This window comes from Microchirus variegatus (genome assembly GCF_963457635.1).
Source record: "Microchirus variegatus genome assembly, chromosome: 18".
NCBI lineage: Eukaryota > Metazoa > Chordata > Actinopteri > Pleuronectiformes > Soleidae > Microchirus > Microchirus variegatus.
This window is the reverse complement of record NC_139819.1, coordinates 14,802,264-14,821,398: the sequence shown is the minus strand read 5'-3', so window position 1 is coordinate 14,821,398 and position 19,135 is coordinate 14,802,264. Positions and strand designations below refer to the sequence as shown.

The window sequence follows — 19,135 nt, the reverse complement described above, 5'->3', positions numbered from 1 at the left end:
AAAAGTTTATTGAATAAGCCGTACATCTTGCATGATAATTGGCTAAGACTAAACTGGTTTTAGTCAGCTTCTGATTCCTCTTCATACAAACATAAATGTGGCATAAAACTAAATTATATGCCAACTTGAGATGCCAAGAAAAACTTGAATAATTATAAACGCCTTGTTTTTTTAAACAATTTAAAACTTTAGTTTTACATCATAGTTTATCCCAAACTAGTTAACATCATTTTGGTCAAATAATGTTTGAGTCCTTTGAATCTGAGTAAATCGCCATATACATGTATCATGTTCTGATTAGTATATAATTAAACTGTTGTGAGAAAAAAATAACTTTTCCTTTTATCTTTTAAAAGTGAGGTTAAAAATACTGTCAATTGTAAACATTCCGTATGGATTTTCATTGTTTTAAATGAATGAGATGATTCCTGTCATTGTCACATTAAACATGGCAAAACTGGTGCAACATTCAGCTGAGTAAGTGCAAAAGACCCCCCCCCCCACGTCCTCCAGCAGCTCAACATGCACTGTCAAAAAGCAAAGCGTTGATGAATAGCGATAGAATCAAATAAAAACCTGCATGTACACAACTCTTAATGGCACACATGTTCACTTGTGAACATTGCTAACTTAGAAGTCATTAAAATAGCCAACACAATTCAAGACTGAGATCCTTCATGACACGTCAGGCCCTGAAGTAAAAGAAAGAAAAAGTGCATTTTTGCAGTGCCAGGTTTACACATCAATGCCTCTGCTCTACACCAGTGTGCTCATGTTGGTGTTGAAGCGTACTGCTGGAGTAACAGAGAGTAGCAGGAGGTGCACACCGTCTCGGGGAGAATGGAGGAAGGTAACGGCAGTTGATTCGATACGCAGCTCTCGCAGAAAACACCGCTGCAGTTCTTACACTGTTTCTGGAGAAGAAAACGGGAAAGCGACTTAACACCGCAGTCGATGCTCAAGGATGTAAGCTGCGTCCTCGTCTGTGCTCTAAAGAAATGGTCAACAAAGTCCTCAATTCACTCAAGACCATGGACACTTGCATGGATCATCTCCTTAGTTGTTGCAATCAGTGAAAACTAATCCAGAGTGTTTTTAGTGACCTGGTTCTCTCAGTTTCAAACTCTGACAGTACATTTAATGGCCCACTATGGTCTCAGCTCGCGTCAGGTTGGTTTTCCACTACAAATGAGTACCTACTCAATGTGGGCAATCATCACTGCACGGCTGCATGAAACTGCTGTGACTTCGTTTTACACGGGACACACAAACGAGTGACTAGTGACGTGTAAAGCAGTTGTTTTCAGTGTAAGTGGATCATTAGAGTCAGTTAATTAAAACTATCTCTTCAGTTCTTCCTCCATGACCGGAGTCACTGGACTGAAATACAGCAGCAGGGTTTATGATGCCGCTCGCTCGGGTCAAGATCAGTGGCCGGCAGTCTGGTGACGTCATGCGTAGAAGCTACTCACTATTCTAGCTATTCACAACACCCAATCAGTATAAAGTCACAGTTTAACCTTTATTTTAAACAATTACAGAAGAGGCCACGTGTAAATGTTTCCCCCAAAATTAACTTTACCATGTTCCCTTATCGGCTTCACTAAAGAGATTGTGTTTTTGGCTGCATTTGTTTGTCTGAAGAATGGGGGAATTTTGATTTCTGACTGATGACTTGAAGAAGAATTCTTGGTATTTTGGTGGTGATCAATATTCAGGATAAAACAACAACAACAAAAACATTGTTAAACTTGCAATATAAGAAATTGTATTGACATTGGGACACATGCGCAGCCTTGGCAGAGGGTTGAACTGTCTGAGAATTTTGTTTAGTTGAGAAATGTGCTGCCTTATACAGGTAATGATACTAAGATGTTTAGTCACATTGAGATAGGATATCATCTAAAAATGACACAATAACTGTACCGACTTGAACGGAGAAAACCATTGTACCTTTGTCTTCTGGAGCGAGTCTTCCTGTTCACACATCGTACACATGGATGGACTTATCTCCACAAACGGCTCCTCCTGCAGAATTTCATTTATTAAATATTTACAATGTAAACACATATCACAGTGCTTGCTCCAAGAATGCGTTCCTAAAACCCCTCATCTGAAGCTAACTCTGCCCAGTGCCTGATTTTAGCCGATCGCAGCTCTCTAACAGGTGCTCCATGCTTCACCTGACAGAGAGAGAAAGGAGACAGCAAGCATCACCAAGCATGGACTAAAATGGCCAATGGCAACATTTTAATGCAGGAACTAAATGCAGAAGGTAAACACATTTTTAATCACAATATGTATTATTTCAATACTTAACACCAAACTGTGAAGATTTGCACCTGGATCGACAAATTGCATAGCTAGATAACTGTCACAATACTATCTTAGACGACGATATATCTCGCCCCCTTCTACCATGTAACCATAGAGACTGGTTTTCACTTGAAAAAAAGTGTGCTTAGGGTTTAATTAATTTCTCTTTAACAGTTTTTAAGCAGCTTGATAAAACAAACATATTTGAATAACAAGTACAAAAGAAACTTGACCATTATGTGTTTGCATAAAATTGGGTGTTTTGTAAAAGTTAAATCCTTACCAGCTCATCCTCATGATATGACAAGGACCTAAAAGGAGGAGACATTTTAAACAGGTTAGTATTAATGTGCAACATTAACAGTTGTGACTGTTGTTTTTTTATTTTTTATTTAATCTGTAAACTGCACTACTCACAAGCTGGAGCTCAGACTGGTTTTGTCCTCCTGTCCACTATGCAGCTGGTCAGACTCGCTTTTGACTGGCAGTGACTCTGGGAGTTGCTGTAGGAAAAATAAAATCACATTTAACGCAAGGGAATAAAGCAGACGGCTTCACTGGAGCATAAATGCGAGTACATGCATACTTTCGGCATGTTCTCTGGGAGTCTCCTCTCCCGCTGAGGAGCACTGGAGGGTCTGGATGTAGTGTTGAGAGGATGCTCACTCCTTCGCTCTCGCTCTTTTCTCAGCTCTTGATCCAAGTTCCACCTGAAACGTCACCAGACGGACTCAATTTAAATGAACATGAATCACCAGGATGTGATGTCTCGCCCACCCCCCAAAGTTCTAACATGTTCTTCAAATAACAGACAAGAAATCCAACAGGTTAAAGAGAAACACCTTCACTGTCTAAATACTTTGAAAATGCTTCAAAACTGTTGCTATTGCTGCCAATATAGCTGCAGAATTTCCCTGATTACAGACAACACAAACTGATCAATACTTGCAATGCTGTTAGGTTGTTTTACATTTGTGATGCTTGACCTACTGGATACATTCGATTACAGTTGCACCAGCGATGCACTAGCACGCACAAACCAATTGTTTTCAATAGCAACGTTCCTAAAAATCTAAATTAAATTAGAAATGAATAAGAGAACAGACTTTGTTTTAGTGTCCCATGAAAAGACTAAAACCTAAAATGATTCAGTCAATTTTTCAATACTTTCCGATTCATCACCAATGATTCCTGACCAAGAAATGGACGATATAAACATTTCCCACTGCGATTATCCTGAGCCAAATAACTGCGATTCATGATGTTATTGCGATGACTGAAAAAAAAAAAAAAGTATATACATATATACTATATATTCTTTTTAGAAACTTACATAGACATAACTTTCTGTCTCCACTCAGATGGAATACATTCTTTTGTGAAAAATAATTAAATGAATAAAATCTTAATAAAGTCATGAAGGAAAGATGTGGCTCCCCATTGTGGCACATTAAAAAAAAAAAATCACAAGGACTGTATGTTAGTAGTTGGAAAAGATTTCACTCAAGTGAGATATAAATAATATATATAAATATATAAATAAATATAGTTATCTCCATTCACGATTATCATGATAATAGAAATTCACAACAATTACGTGCTTTTAAATCACTATGAGTGATAATATCCTCTATTGTCCCATCACTTTTCCTCACAAATATATAGTTTTATTCACATTTAAAGCTATGGGCAATGTAGTTTATAGCATAAAAGTGCATTTTCCTAGTTTCAGCAGCAGAATAATACACAGCCAATAGAGAGGAAAAGGTCTGTGGAAGTGGGACTAAAGAACATGTGGCCAAGCATATCAGTGTGTTTTTGGAGCTGTAATGGCACATAGATACACAACATAAGTTGTTGACACATTGACAATGCTAAAAACCAGCCTGGACTAAACAAACACTTTATTTTAAGCACTGTATTACTATCTCCTACCTGTGCCTCCTCAGCAGCTCCACCTCCTCCTGCAGACTCTCAATTTTGTCTCCAAACTCCTGTTTGAAGAGCCGGTTAGCCTCGAGAGCCAGATCCTTCTCTCTCTCAGCGTGTTTGCATCTAGTTAGGGGTGAGTGGGGTTAACACAAACTTATGGACAAAATGAAAACTTGACAAAAGTAATGTGGTTGGAAAAACAACAAAAAAGGGTAAAGAAAAAATATATGGAAGACTGAAACTGAATGAGGACAAACGTGAAACTTAAGCCAAAGAAGATGAAGCAGGCCACTTTTGTGTATTGCTTTATTAGCCTAATGATCACTACAGTTTACACCAATGTTATGCTCACATACAATTCAAAATTAATGAATTAATCTTGCCCTATTTGTCTTATGATATCTTGCTCCTGTCCTGGCATTCCCCTCTTGAATGAGGCTCAACAAAATGTCAACAAAACTCTTGGATATCAGTCTCAAAACAGCTGCTCGGTCTGTGTGGGTTAAAAATAGTCAAGCACAGTCTGTGGTAGAGGATGAATTCTTCAAAACATTACAGCACGTCCACTACTACCCAAATATCCAGGATGTGTCCATTGGCACATATATCGTCATCAGTGCATCACATCGTCAAACCTTTCCACAGTGGACATTCACGCCATGTACACGTCTTACCTTTGCCTACATTTATCAATGAGTGTATTCGAAACAAATGTCTACCAAATAAAGGAATAACTCGGATGTGACGAACACATCTGTCAGCAAACACAAGGACTTAGGAGCAGCTAAAAGGATCGATTCAGTCCACACTACTCAAAGCTGATGCTGGAGAGCCACTGCAAAAGGTTGTGGCAAGAAGCTTTTTTGTTTTCAACAACAGAGGAGCATCATACAGAAAAGAAAACATCTTAGTTTGGTTATTTCTATATTGGGCAGGGTTGTACGTGTTTGTATTCAGATTTATGAAAGCAGGCAGGACCGAAGAAGAAGAGTTTCTACTACTGCTGCAACTGCAGCAGCTTCCCTGCTGCTGAGTTCAAGTTCCTGGCCTGTTTCACCAGATGTTTCTCACTGATTTAATAGAAAGGTATAAATAAATGATGTAAAAAGAATATAAATAAATAAAAAATAAATAATGACAAAGAAGGTGGATGGGGAAAACAACAGGGACAATAAGAGATATTTGTAGTTAAAAAGCTGTGATAATAATCCAAAAATATGAACTATGGTGGAATTTGACTGTCCTCACCTGGTTTCCAGCTGTTTTACAGTCCCAGTCATCTGGTTTATTTTATCTTCCATGCGACCAATAACTTCAGTCTTCTGTTTAGAGCTGGCATCAGTGCTCTGAGGAAAATGAGCCATGTGAGTCAACTGGTGTCCATCCTCAAGATGTCATTTTTATGGATGTGCTTTTGCAGTCCATAACTGAGGTATGGTAAAAATCAATTTAAGTGTCTTTGTTCATAATAGGCATCATTTATCTACATTTGATTTGCTAATCAGAAAAGTGACAGTAAATGATAGTATCAGAGCTGTGGATCAAGTTTGTTTTATGCTTTTAATGAAACATACCCCACCTCTTCTAAAAAAGAGGTGGGGTATGTTTCACTAGTGGGCTGCAGGTGACTGGACTTGTTTATTAAGTTTGATGATGATTCACATCTCATCTAAGAAGCTTCTTCAGTTCTTCACCTTCTTCTTCAAATCCGTCGTCTACAGCTAACTACAGAAGACGACTATGACCTGGACGACTGAGAACCTTCACAGGGAATTCAAACTTTTCCAAATGATTTAGTTTCCTCTATGTATGACTGTGTATGTGACTGTACAGGACTTTGGCACACACTGTGTTATTTTATGGTACTGGAAAATGAGATCAGATCTGGAATAAAACAGGGCCCTCAAATCAATCAAAATCAAGTTGAAACAGTTAAGTGTGAGAGAATTAAGTCAGATCTTTAAAAGAACTCTCAAGCAGAGGAAAGTCTGATCAGGAAAACTAAATTAAGACTATTTTCCCTGACTGAATTCTTCAGTCTTCAGTAATTTGTGTATCCCTAGGTTTGCAACTCTGATGCAGTACAAATCTCATTAAAATATATTTTAATATGAATTAAAAGACAGATCAGTTACATGGTTTACTGACGTTGATGTGTCAGAAATGTAGCGTTTACCTGTGACTTATGGGTGAGTTGTTGGTTGATGGTATGAAGGTCTTCCAGTTGATGTCTGAGCTCCACCAGAGCATCCTGCTTTTCACAAATGTCTTTCTCCAGCATCTTCATGGACAGCTCCATCTCCTGCTTCATACCGATCTGCACCTCCAGCTCCTTTTCCACATCCTGCACAGACATTACTTTTAGCTTCTTCACATGAAGACAATGAGAAAAGGTTTGGTTGTAACACTTAGGAAAAGGCCACACTAGTGTGCAATTTATAATGGCGATGTCTGTAAATGTTTTTTTTCCAGTTATCATTTTCAAATTGTTTTGCACATAATATCTATCTATAATTCAAGTTGTGTCTATGTGTCTGTGTCTCTGACAGGCATATCTCGCTGACTGCTAGTCAGATCGACCTGGTTTTGGATATGGGTTGATGACCCGATGGTGTGCATCCTTGAGTGATTTTAATTTTGCCGATTTATCACGCTACACCAGACAGGGGCGCCATCATAACACACTACCGCTATCAGTCTGAAAACCAGAAGTCCACGAAAAGTACTATTCTTGGCTCCACAGTGCAGCACAGAGTTCTACACAAACTTCCAGCCTCAGAGGATTTATCTGTCCAGTGGATACATGTTATATATGACAGCAATGTGCCTGCTAGAGCCTGCTAATGATCACTTTTCCAAATGCTAACTGCTGTTAGCTCCCAGTAGCTTCTGTTGAACTGCTGTAGATCAACCCTGTGACTTATTCACGGCCATGGCAAAGCAGGGTCTCACTGGAAATTGTTTATGTCGCAAGGTGAATGGAAAGATGTTGTCAGATGGTATGAGAGTGATTCGTGGAATTAAGAGTCCGTCCGGCATTGACACCAATTACAGATTTTGCAACTAAGAGATGTGGCAGTATTTGTTTGAGCACATACTTCCTACGGGCACTGCACTAGTCTTTAATTGCAAGTCTCAGATAAGAGAAAAAATGAATTTCTGCCCAGCAGCTGTATGCCTCTACTCACCAATACAGGTCCAGTCATTTCACGGAATCATGTTTGAGAGGCCACATGACCTTTGACTATTCAAATCATAACAGTTAACCTCTTAGTCCAATAGAATATCCGTGCCAAATTTGAGGAGACTATGCCTCCATTTGCACACAAACAGTGATTTCACATCATCAGAATACAGTGTGCACTTTAACACTTCCACATAGATCGAGCAACATAACGCAGAAACTGACAGACTGGATATATCTGCTCTTTATAACGCTCCTGTGAGGCTTTTAACACGTAGGGAAACAGTCAAAGAGGATGTTATTCCAGACCTGCCGTACCCTGACATCCTCAACTTTCTGATAAACATTCCCTCATCCTTCTCTGGAGAACACTTACACTTTGCAACAGAAGTGTGTAAAATAAACACGAAATTTAAGTCAGTTAGCATTGGAGTCTAAACCCGATATGGTGTTATCGCAACACAAGTATAATCTACATATGACCTGTGGGTTCCCTTTGCTACGTATTCTGTGCGCGCTTTGATCACATTTTATGGCAGTGATCCAACGCTGCCGTTTTTTAAGATCTGACGATTATAAATGGCTATGGAACAGAACAGCATAGCTCCCTCCCACAAAATGGTATTGTTTTGCTTCCTAGTGTGGCATGACAGGGTCGTGTGATGTCAGCTGTCGGAGCTCTATATGCTTGGACTACAAGCAACAAACCCATTTTTCCCCATTTTGTCTGCAAATATAACACCACACAAAAAAATAATGAAGAGCCTTATACCCACCAATCTAAGCAGAGTTTCCTCTTTGAGCTGCTTGCGTGTTTCACCCAGAGCTTGTCCGTCTGGCGCGGAGTCACTTCTTATCGCCTGAAGAAAACATAACAAAAAAGAATGACAATTTTTTTTCATTACATATAAACTGTACACTACGGTTCCAAAGTTTGGAGTCACTCCGAAATGCCCTTATCTTTGAAGGAAAGGCACCTTTTTAGATGAATATAACATTTAATGAATCAGAAATACACTCTATACATTGTTAATGTGGTAAACGACTATTCTAGCTGCAAACGTCTGGTTTTTAATGGAATATGTATATAGGTGTATAGAGGCCCATTTCCAGTGTCTAATGGTACATTGTGTTTGCTAATCGTGTTAGAAGGCTATTGGATGATTACAAAACCCTTGAAAACCCTTGCGCAATAATGTTAGCACAGCTGAAAACAGTTTTGCTGGTTCTTTGATGAAAGCAAAGTTTGAAGGGCACATTTTTTTGACTTGAGTATATTTTTTATTCATTTTGCAACTCTTTTGATGAAAAAAAGTGTGAGTTTTAATGGAAAACACAAAAAAAAATTGTATAGGTGACCCCAGACTTTTGAACAGTAGTGTATGTGGGAGAGTTACTTTTTAACCACATTTGGTAAGGTGGTTACTATGGGTCAGAAAAGATATTTATTATTAACTTTAATCTTAAAGACCAAATCAATGCTTTTGTAGTTGTAGGATTAATGGATCAATGCCTTTGGTTGGGAAACATTTCAGGTGTCGGTGGTTATCTACTACATTCAGAATGAATTATCTGATGGCAAAGACTCTTTCAGTAATGAACAAGTTAAGTAAAATATCCAAAATCCAAGTGTTACTATTCACCTTTCTGGACTCCAGCTGATATGAGCTCTCCTCTTTTACTCTCTCCACATCTTCTTGTAAAGTGATGATGCGGTTATTTGCCACTGCAAGCTGTGGAAATGTAAGTCAACAAAATTGCTCATTTAACAAATAAATATCCGAATAATAAATAATGTATCCTGCAGCTTTGCAGAAAAGTGGAGAAATGCAATTGAATGCTATTTGTCGTTGATCTTGTAAAGACTCACCTCTTCTGTTAGTTTTGTGTTGGACTTTTCAAGGGCGTCCACTTTGGCCTGGAGGTTATTTACAGATGCACTGAAAAGAGAGTGAAAAAACGTGTTGAATCGTGGAGACAAACGAATGGTGAAACAAGGTGAAGAGCGGGCGAGGCTCACTATGACGAACCTTAAATGTCTGTTCAGCTCCTCCACGTAATTCTTCTGATCCAGAATCGCTGTGATCTGACCATCACTGAGGGCGGAAGGACAAAGAGAAGTGAAACATGGAAGGAAAAGACATTTAAAAATAAACATGTTTTGCTGATAAATTTATGTCAAATACAAACATTTGATGATTCAAGCTCATAAAATATAAACATTTTTGTATTTATATTTGTAAAGTGAATATTTCTTAAAAATGTAGTTAAAGTGGATCCCTGATAAACATACAAAGGATTATAACCTCAGTCCTGTTACAGGCCCAGACTTCACTGTAACTACTGCTCATTAAACCGGACTGTAATAATAATAAAAAATAACTTCAGTTAAAGATGGGGAAGTAGCACTCACCCCTCTGCACTCTTACTGCTGTGTCCACCATCTTTGAGGTACATTGAGAAATCAATCACTCCGACCTGTAGAGAGGTTATTTGAAAATTAAAATCAATGATAACAAAGATCATATTATATCCGTTTTATAAAAGAACAAGAACGGTGTCAACAATAAGACAATTCCGGGATGTTCCTGGAAGATCCTTGTTATTAAAAGAACGTGTACAGCGTTTTAACAGATCATGTGGAAATAGTATTTTAATCCAAAAATGCATTCAGGTCACCTCAATGTCTTAGCAGTCAAAAACCCCCAGAAATTTACAAGGCGAGTGAAACAGAAGAAGTTCTACTTTTTTGTGCTTAGAATATGTGATTAGAAAGCAGATTGCAAGGTGCCACTCATAGCAGTGATTCTGGCTTCAATATTCCCAAATCTGAAACTACATTTCCCGAGTGACACCTTACACACCTCAACACTGTGCTAAATTCCTTATGTTTGAATGTTCCTCCCTCTGTCTTAGTGATGTCTAAGTGAAGTGAATGCAAGTGAAAATAAAAGCAGAATAACCTGTGAGTCCAAGTCCTCTCCCTTCATACACAGGTTGGCATCAATGACATTCAGTCCGACGAGTAGTCCAGCAATGACGGCGCCTTCTTCCTCCATCATCAATGCATTTGCCTCATAAAATTCACTACAGAGTGGAAATGAGGGTTTAAGTGGACAGCAGGGTGGTTCAAATTCAGATTTTTCAAGTTCACAGAGCAATTAGGAGTGGAAAGAATCCTGACGTCCTAATGTCAGTGTTGCCCACAATACCCAGGTTGTATGAAAAATGTTCAGCTTGTATCTTGTACACAACATGCACACACACCTGAGCAGGTCCTTTCTGTTGATGATGGTCTTCATGTAGTCTGAGAGCTTCTTCTGCATTAAAGCCAGTCGTAACCAGGCACGTCCTCTACCTAGAGGTGTTCTGTAATCAAACAGGGTCATTGGATAAAAAAAGACACTGGAATCTTCACCAATTCAAACATGATACATTAAAACAGCTGCATGCAATGCGGAATTAACAACGGAGAAGTAATGTCGGCCAAAACGTTTCCATCAATATCTTTAGGGCACTGTTTTGTGCACTAAATAAACTGGAACAATAAAATCTTAAGTTATAACTGTGAGGCATCTGTTTCGTCTTCTTTCTAAAATTATTTAACAGACTCACTTGAGACCAGGCAGATCTTTTACGCTGGCAGTGATCTCTCCTGCCTCCGGCGTCAGCTTCTCAACCAACTCCAACGCACCCCAGAATGACTTGTTCTGCCCCAGGAAGGTCTTCTTGGCTGGTGATTGAGAGACAGCAGGGATATTTTAATTTCAGAAAACTGGGCCATGGAGTCATCGCACACTGTGACTGACTTATATGAACAACAAACTAACTAGGAAGTATTTGGAAAAGAAAAAGAAAAAGAAAAAAACGCTTTTACATTCCTTTTTGGCCTTTGAATATGATGGCTAAGCATGGTTTTATAGTGTAATATTCCTACACAAACAGTGGATTTTAAACAGTTATTACTAAACTGATCCCAAATTCTGACTTTTAAAGACACGTAACCACCAATAACTGATGACAGTGTGTGACACCTACGTACTTTTCAAGCCATGCTTCAGACAGTGCTCCATCACGACAAAGAACTGCTGGAGAGGTGCATAGTCGGAGTCAAGTGTGCGTCCCAGGTTTAGAGCAGACTCAATCAAGCCCTTGATGCTCAGTTTGGCCATATTCATCAAGTTAAGCCTTTCGATGGCAATGGGATCCTTAGGATCTAAAGGAGGACAACAAAACACAACAAAAAGTTACTTAAACTCCTCATAGAGATGACACAGACAGTGATCGAGCAGCAGGAATGAGTTTGGGGCTAAACATATCCACAACTCAGTCAGATTTGACTACAACAAATCACTGTTTCCAGGAAGCAAAAGCAGTGTCGTTGGAAAGTAAAAATACTGTACAAGGTGATAAACAAAACAGCTTTTTAACAAGTTCAAAAAGAAGAGAATTCATTTGTATCACAATTGTGTCCTCTTGGAGTCTGAAACGTGAGACTGACTGGCGACATTGAGCACTTAATTCTTGACCTGATCCATCTATACATGAAGGCCAAATGCATTAGTTATGGAAGCACATAGCGGAGGCTTTTAGTTGAGGAATTCTGCTGGATCATACCATCCTCCAGCATATGTTAACATTATTACATGTTTAAACATATTGGTAAACATACTGCCCGTAGTTTAGTACTTGAATATCTGACTTTCACACAGAATGCATAAATGTGATATATTGATGTAAAATGGTAAATCTTGACCAGGCCTGTTATTTAAAGAGCTGCATTCAATAACAGTAATAGGACAGCACCAAATAAATCGATTGCCAAATGAACAGCCAACTATTGTGATTATTGATTAAGTGGTTTGTGCATGTTTTTACACAAACAACATTGACATTTTTCAGCTTCATAATTGTTAATATTTTCTGGTTTCTTTCCTACACACAACAAATAAATCATTAAAACTGAATAATGTTGGTTTGTGGACAAAACAAGACACTTGAGAACATCATGATTTTCAAATTCAGGGGAACAACAATCAACATGTTACACAATATTTCCTGACATTTTATGGACCAAACAACTAATAATTCACGAGAGAAAATTATTATTTGTTAACTGCAGCCCTATACTGTACTTTTAAATACAGAGATGAATGTGGAATATTATATTTTCTGTTCCGTTCCATTACAAATGAATCACTATTATAATATCAATAATATAATATTACTTCTGATTTCATCAAGTCAGAGACTGGCCTCACTGTATAACATGCAATAATAATAATATTAATTATATAATGATCATAATTATTATTGAGCGCTTTAGATGCTAGAAAGTGAATTTCCCGTGAATTTAAGCTAACATTAGAAATGAAAAAATCTTGTTGGTTATCAACAAGTTCTCCTAAGTGTGCATTACTATAAACTCTGAAGAGAAAATTAAATTATATGTATGTATATGTATATATATATATATACACACACACACACACACACACACATATACATATATATATATATATATACACACATATACATACACATAAACATATATACACAGTGTTGAATTTCCCAGCTGACTGAGGGAAGTCTGATTTGCTCCCTTTCTTATGAAAATTGTGGACCTGCCAGCAACAAAAGAGAAGGTGTGGCAAGATATAAGGAAGTCTTCCTCTCTTGCATTTGACAACATATGTTGTGAAGAAGCATACAACAAGTGTGTATTGTGTTCTCAATAAAAGATAAAACACAGTAAACAGTGCTGCAAATGTGCTCACTGTCAAAAATGTAAATATATGGATTCAGCTGCTTGATCTAGTCTGGTCTGTGACAAAAAAACAAAACAAAACAAAAAAACATTCGACCAAAAATAATGTGAAATCCTATGTCTACAGCAACTGTAATCGTTTCCAAGAAGCACAGACAACTGTCACTAAATATTATTACTCAAATACCTGCTATAAATTTGATTTACCCTGACCTCATACATTCTCAAATCAACCAACACTTCCGGGTTGCTTTGTCGCCCATCCCCGTCTTATTTCCAAACAATGTCATCCTGCTGTGTGATGCTGCTCAAAACCCCTCGCTTGAAATCCATCATGACACAGCTCAGATCGGGCAAATGACCACGGTTCACAGGGTGAAATGTATCGTCTGGGGACCTTGTGCACCACCACGCCCTAACAGAGATCACACAGTGTCCACACGGATCCTTGGACACCAAGTTAATCCACTACATTACCTTCATGGGCTGGCTCTGGGTCTGGGGTGAGGGAGATGTCATTGAGCTCACGAAGACAAAGCCACTCGCCATCGACAGACACGCGAAAGTTGCAGAGATAAATGGTCTCCCGGGCAGCCTGGGTGATCTTGTCAGTGGTGGGAGTCGGGGTTTCGCTCTGTGGTGTCAGATCAGACATGGTGACTCAGCTGATGTGAGGCAAAACCAACACCACCGAGGGAAAAAAGGCGCAGAAGAGTTTTGTTCCAGGAACCAGTGAAGGCGCACGAAAAAACAACAGGTCCAGGAGAAGAAGAAATCAGAGTGGATGAAAGAGCATCAACACAAAAGGGAGAACAGGCCAAGATGGGGGAAGGCCTTTAGCAGCAGCTTTTAGCAGGTGTTTGAGAGGGTTCTGCGTTTCCTCCTCTTTATGTCTGCATCCTTCTCTCCTCCTTGCTACAACCGAGTGAAATACGCTACCCTCTCCTTCTCCACCTCCTCCTCCTTTTCTTTGACCTCCCGTTATCCCTTTTGTGCAGACAGGGGATTTAAAATGCAAGAGCAGCGTGCTGGGGGGGAAAAAAAATCACACAGTCCTCCTCTGATCAGCTTCACACCGGTTCACTCTGATTGGGCTGCCTGTGCACCGCAGTGAATGCACTGGGTGGGTGTAGACCAAGATGGCTGACAGTAGTGCTGGGTACAGCAACACACTGGTCACGTGAGCAGATGGTGCATGCGTAAAAAAAAAAGAAGGGGGGGGGGGGGGTCCCAAGAGTGCTCAACCAATGCTAATAATGCAGCAGAGAACTCATCAGTCTTGCAAACATCAACAGTCTCCCCTGACATGAAACAGATGCCTCTTATTTTGAAAACGCCATAATAGAACAGCCTGCAGCAACACCGCAAAACACCAACAGCAAAATGAGTAATGATGTCAAATATCCAGGCTGTAAATGGATATCGGGCCAATTAAATTTCTATGTTGGGATGCCAAGTGAAAAATTGTTTTTTTAATTTAAAAAAAGCATAAACTACATTAACACACAGACTTCGGTTTGGTGCACAAGTGACGCTCAGTATCATGAAATCACATCACTCATATTAAAATTGTTTAACTGACCCATTGCAAAAATAAATCAGTCAAGTTTATTGGGGAAATAAAAAGCTGTCAGTTGCAAGAATCAGCAAAAGTCAATATTTAGGGTCCATCTCACCAAAGCATCTAAATGACTGATACGTGTAGAATAAAATATATTTTGTGATTTTGTGAAGCTAATTTAATAATGATAATACATTTTATTAATAGACACCAAGTAGTACATTTGTACAAGTACAAAAAAACCAATAAAAACAGGTTAAACAGGTTACAGTGCAAATGAGATCACACAGAGAAAGCAATCTTAAACTGATGAGTTTTGGGTGTGGATTTAAAGAGTGGAAGTGAAATGTGATTTCTTAGTTCGGTTGGTAGTGGGTTCCAGAGTGAGGAACAGAGTGGCTGGAAGCTCTTCACTCCATGGTGGTGAGATGGGTGGAGGGGACAGGCAAGTGGGGGGATAAAGTACTGGGGATAAATCTTTTATTGATTGTGATGTCACTGTGTTAATGCAAAGTAATTTCTTGAAATGTTATTATTAGAGGGGCTACACTGCAAGAAGGTTACTGGTTCTCTGAGGTTCTTTTATTGTGGAGCTTGAATGTACTCCTGCTTCCAGGCGATAAGGTTAATTGGACACCCTAAATCAGGGGTTCTAAAAGTTTTGATACCCGAGGGCCAATTTAGGAACCCAACATTGGACAGAGGGCCGCCAAAGGAAAAAAAACAGGAAAAAAACCCAGAAAGAAATCCCATTTGTAATAATTTTAATGACCAGATTGCAGTTCTACAGTTTACACTTACTGGTCTGTATCCAGTAATGTCCAATAAACATTTAACAAGCTTAGTGGCTCCTGGATTAAAACTATCAACTGTAATTCATTGCGGGCCGCCAGAAATGTTTCTGTGGGCTACTATTGGCTCGCGGGCCGCACTTTGAGAACCAATGCCCAAAATTGAGCATAGGTAGGTGTAAATGTGAGAGTGAATGGTTGCTTATTCTCATATGTTGGGCCTGTGATGGACTGGCGAGTGTCTGGGGGGCCTTTTGCCCTATATCCAAGATTAATACCGTGTACAACAAGTGATATACTGTAAGTAAAGAAAGGCGAATGGGACTAATAATGGACTCATAATGTATGAGATGTGGGATAGAAAATGCTGCAAATGGATGCACTGTGGGAACGTGTCAATGAATATGGGTGAATTCCAAACTATAATATAAAGAGATATAAGCGGTCATCGAGACGAGAAAGGAGCTATATTAACACAGCCATCACTCAAGACAAAACACATGCATCGCACACACAAATCAAAGAAATGCTTGCAATTACGAAACTGCAGCCACAGGTTCTTAAACATTTCAGCTTGAAACAAAGAAGACCTTTAGCAACCTTTTTACAAATGAGCGCAAGGCAGTTTTGCTTTGACATGTTTGCCGGAGGTAGATAATTTCCATCATTTTAACAATATTTACACACAACGTGTACAAAAGAAAGAGTAAATAAGAAACATATATGTTCTGTTGACCCCACATGACCCTTGAGGTGATGATTAGATTTATTGACAGGTATGTCAAAACCTATGGGAAGCTGTTGGAAGCTATGAGGAATTAATTCTGTCTAACTTAATATTTCAGATACTCAATTGTTCCATTTATGACTATGGATTTGTCATTAAATATCTTGAATTAAATTATTGATATCCACAAAGTGAATGATGATGCCAGTTTGATATACAGTACCATCTTTTTAAATATGAAATGTAATTCTTACTAGTCAGAATGTTGATGGAGAATCTCTCACTGAAATCAACGATGACTGAGGCTTGTTAAATGACACCACTAGCTTTGTTTACATTTGCTGTTTCAGTTGATTTAAAATAGCTTGTGACGATCATAAGTTGGTAGTGTTTTTACTCTTTCTAATATCATTTTTGCTACCAGACTGTGGTGGTTTCCTTCAGTCATGAAGAAGGAGGGAGCTGCTTGTTTGGGGACAGTCCAAAGTTAGCTACTTGTATTAGCAAGCTAGCTACGCTCAGAGTAGCAAACATATGGTGTGATTTTGAACATTTGGGCTGGTAAACAGATTCATATTGTGAGCTGTGTGGTCATGTGGACTTTTCAGTCATTTAATTGCACTTACTTTTGCGCTTCGACTCGATTCGTTCAATCTTGAAGTCGTACTGTCGAAGTAAAGTGGGGGACAGTGACCCAGCCTTCCCAAACCTCACGCTCGATGAGTTTAAAGCCTCCTTGAAGTAAATCACCGAGGTCGGGGAGAGAGTGTCATCTGGACTGTCAGTATGTCCGTTTTCATCTGAGGAATTATGTGTCCCTGAACTTTTTACAGCCTCAGCAGACGACTGCAGAGGCATATCTCCCGTGTCCCGCTCCGCCATCCTCCTCCTTTTCTCCGGGTCAAATTCACTTCATGTGACCGGCTGTAACTGCTGCTGCTGGACTGTTGTGTCAGCGGTCAGCTAGCTATGTGCAGTTAGCTGCTGCCCCCATGCACAGTAGTGGTGAACAGCAGTTAACAAAATAATCCACTTAGTCCAAAATATCTCCAGTAATTACTCCGCCTTTCGTCCTCCTCCTGCCCCAGACAGCCTCCTCATGACCCGGAAATAGCTATGTAATCGCATTTTGGGGAAATCTATCGCTAATTTCGCGAGAGTTTCTGCGCCGTGTCAACGTTCCTACACACGAGCAGAGACTGTGTCAATGAGAGATTAGACACAAGCAGAGGATCTTTGACTGACGAGTGTTCCCACAATTCATTGCGCGGACACGTTGGCGGACTCGGAGAACTTGTGCCTCTTTCGTATTTGAGACTCTCTGTTGAACACACCTTTCCCCATTAGTACTTGGACCATAAATGTATTATACACATTTTACTGAAGTACAAGTAAACGTGCTGGCCTAAAAATGTACTCAAGTTAAAGTAAAAAAAGTAAAGTTTTTCCTCTTTCATGTGTCACAGATCTCACATTGATTGATGGCAAACCTTTACTAATTAAAATGCAGACAAAATAAAATATGTAAACACATTAATGTATCAGTCAAAATGGGTCAAAGGTCACAAATACTTTAACTTTTTCACTCACTCAGGGACCTTTATTAACGCAAATTCACCTGTCCTTTGCCATTTAATGTGTAATTAATTGTAATGAATTACTTTCCACCACACGACTCCTTAACTCAGAGTCTATTGTGTTACCATTAGCCAAGATTGTGCTGCAATATATTATTTACAAACTAAAATTCTGAATTTTGCAAACCATAATCACTTGCAATTAAAACAAGTTCTGATTTTTCAGCTTCTTAAATGTTAGTTTTTTTTGCTCTGTCTAACACTGAACACCGATCAACATTTTCTGGACCAAACAAACAGAGAAAATAATGAATAGATTAGGGAATGAATCGCTGCATATAACACAAATCATTAAAACCAATTAATTTTCATTTGTGGACTAAACAAGACATTTGAGAACATCAAATGTCTTGTTAAGTCTACAAATGAAAATTAAAACACAAATCAAAATGTTCCACACGCAGAGAAGAAGGGGAAGGACGAAATGCCTTACCTTGTTACTCAATTTACCTTGTTCTCTGTTGTGTGAAGAAGACCCAGCTCATGAAATCTTGACTGATTTACAAATCGAGCAATTAAGTCACTCAAACATCGATTATGTTGGGTCATGCAGAGAGCTTGTGATCTTCTGCATGGTTTCCCACCTCTGTAATGAGGCGTGTTCTTACCTTTGCATGTAAATTGTCAGTGTGATTCGGTAGTTAGCTGTGGGCAGCCAGACTAGCAAGTCAGTTGGCGACACCCAAGTACCTTCACTTTCAAGAAACAAAAGTGATTTTGTTTATTCCCCTACTCTGCAAACCCAACCACACATTGGGACCATAGCCCCCCCAAAGAAGAAGAAAAAATGGACTTACCCTTTGTAGAAAGACCTAAAAAGGAAATGTTAGTGCATTACAACTTATCAAGCAAAAAAATAACCAACGAGAAGATTGGTAAGATTTGGTAAGATTAAGCAGGAACATTTAAAACCAACCTGTGGCAAATGATCCATTTGACAGATGGAAAGCAGGCGTGTTGGACAATGCAGATAGATATAGGCACAGTGGCCAAGAAAAAGTGGGGACACGGTGGCCACCCAGAATGAAATCATGACACCTACTATTTAAAAATCTTCACGAAGAAGAATCTGGGGAAAAAAACACAACCAGGAGTCCAGTCTCCAGCCTCTACAATGTTCAAGTTCCCGCTATTACAGGTGTCAAATAACTAGGTCAGGTGTTTTAGAATGTGGTTGTATGAGGTACAGACATGGTTCACCCAGTCTGAGTTGTAAAGAA

The 19,135-nt window shown here is 39.1% G+C and overlaps 1 protein-coding gene across 1 annotated transcript; it reads right to left on the bottom strand.

Moving 5' to 3' along the window:
* Positions 1-548: 548 nt before the first annotated feature.
* rufy3 (RUN and FYVE domain containing 3) lies at positions 549-17,366 on the bottom strand. Its single transcript, XM_083905235.1, has 18 exons — positions 16,905-17,366; positions 11,475-11,648; positions 11,048-11,165; positions 10,700-10,801; positions 10,396-10,519; positions 9,846-9,910; positions 9,463-9,528; positions 9,303-9,372; positions 9,076-9,165; positions 8,209-8,292; positions 6,425-6,592; positions 5,497-5,594; positions 4,252-4,371; positions 2,903-3,026; positions 2,734-2,819; positions 2,600-2,627; positions 1,954-2,028; positions 549-914 (listed from the first exon to the last, which is right to left on the bottom strand). The coding sequence occupies exons 1-18, from the start codon at positions 17,158-17,160 to the stop codon at positions 771-773; spliced, it is 1,992 nt and encodes a 663-aa protein (XP_083761361.1). The 5' UTR covers positions 17,161-17,366; the 3' UTR covers positions 549-770.
* Positions 17,367-19,135: the final 1,769 nt, after the last annotated feature.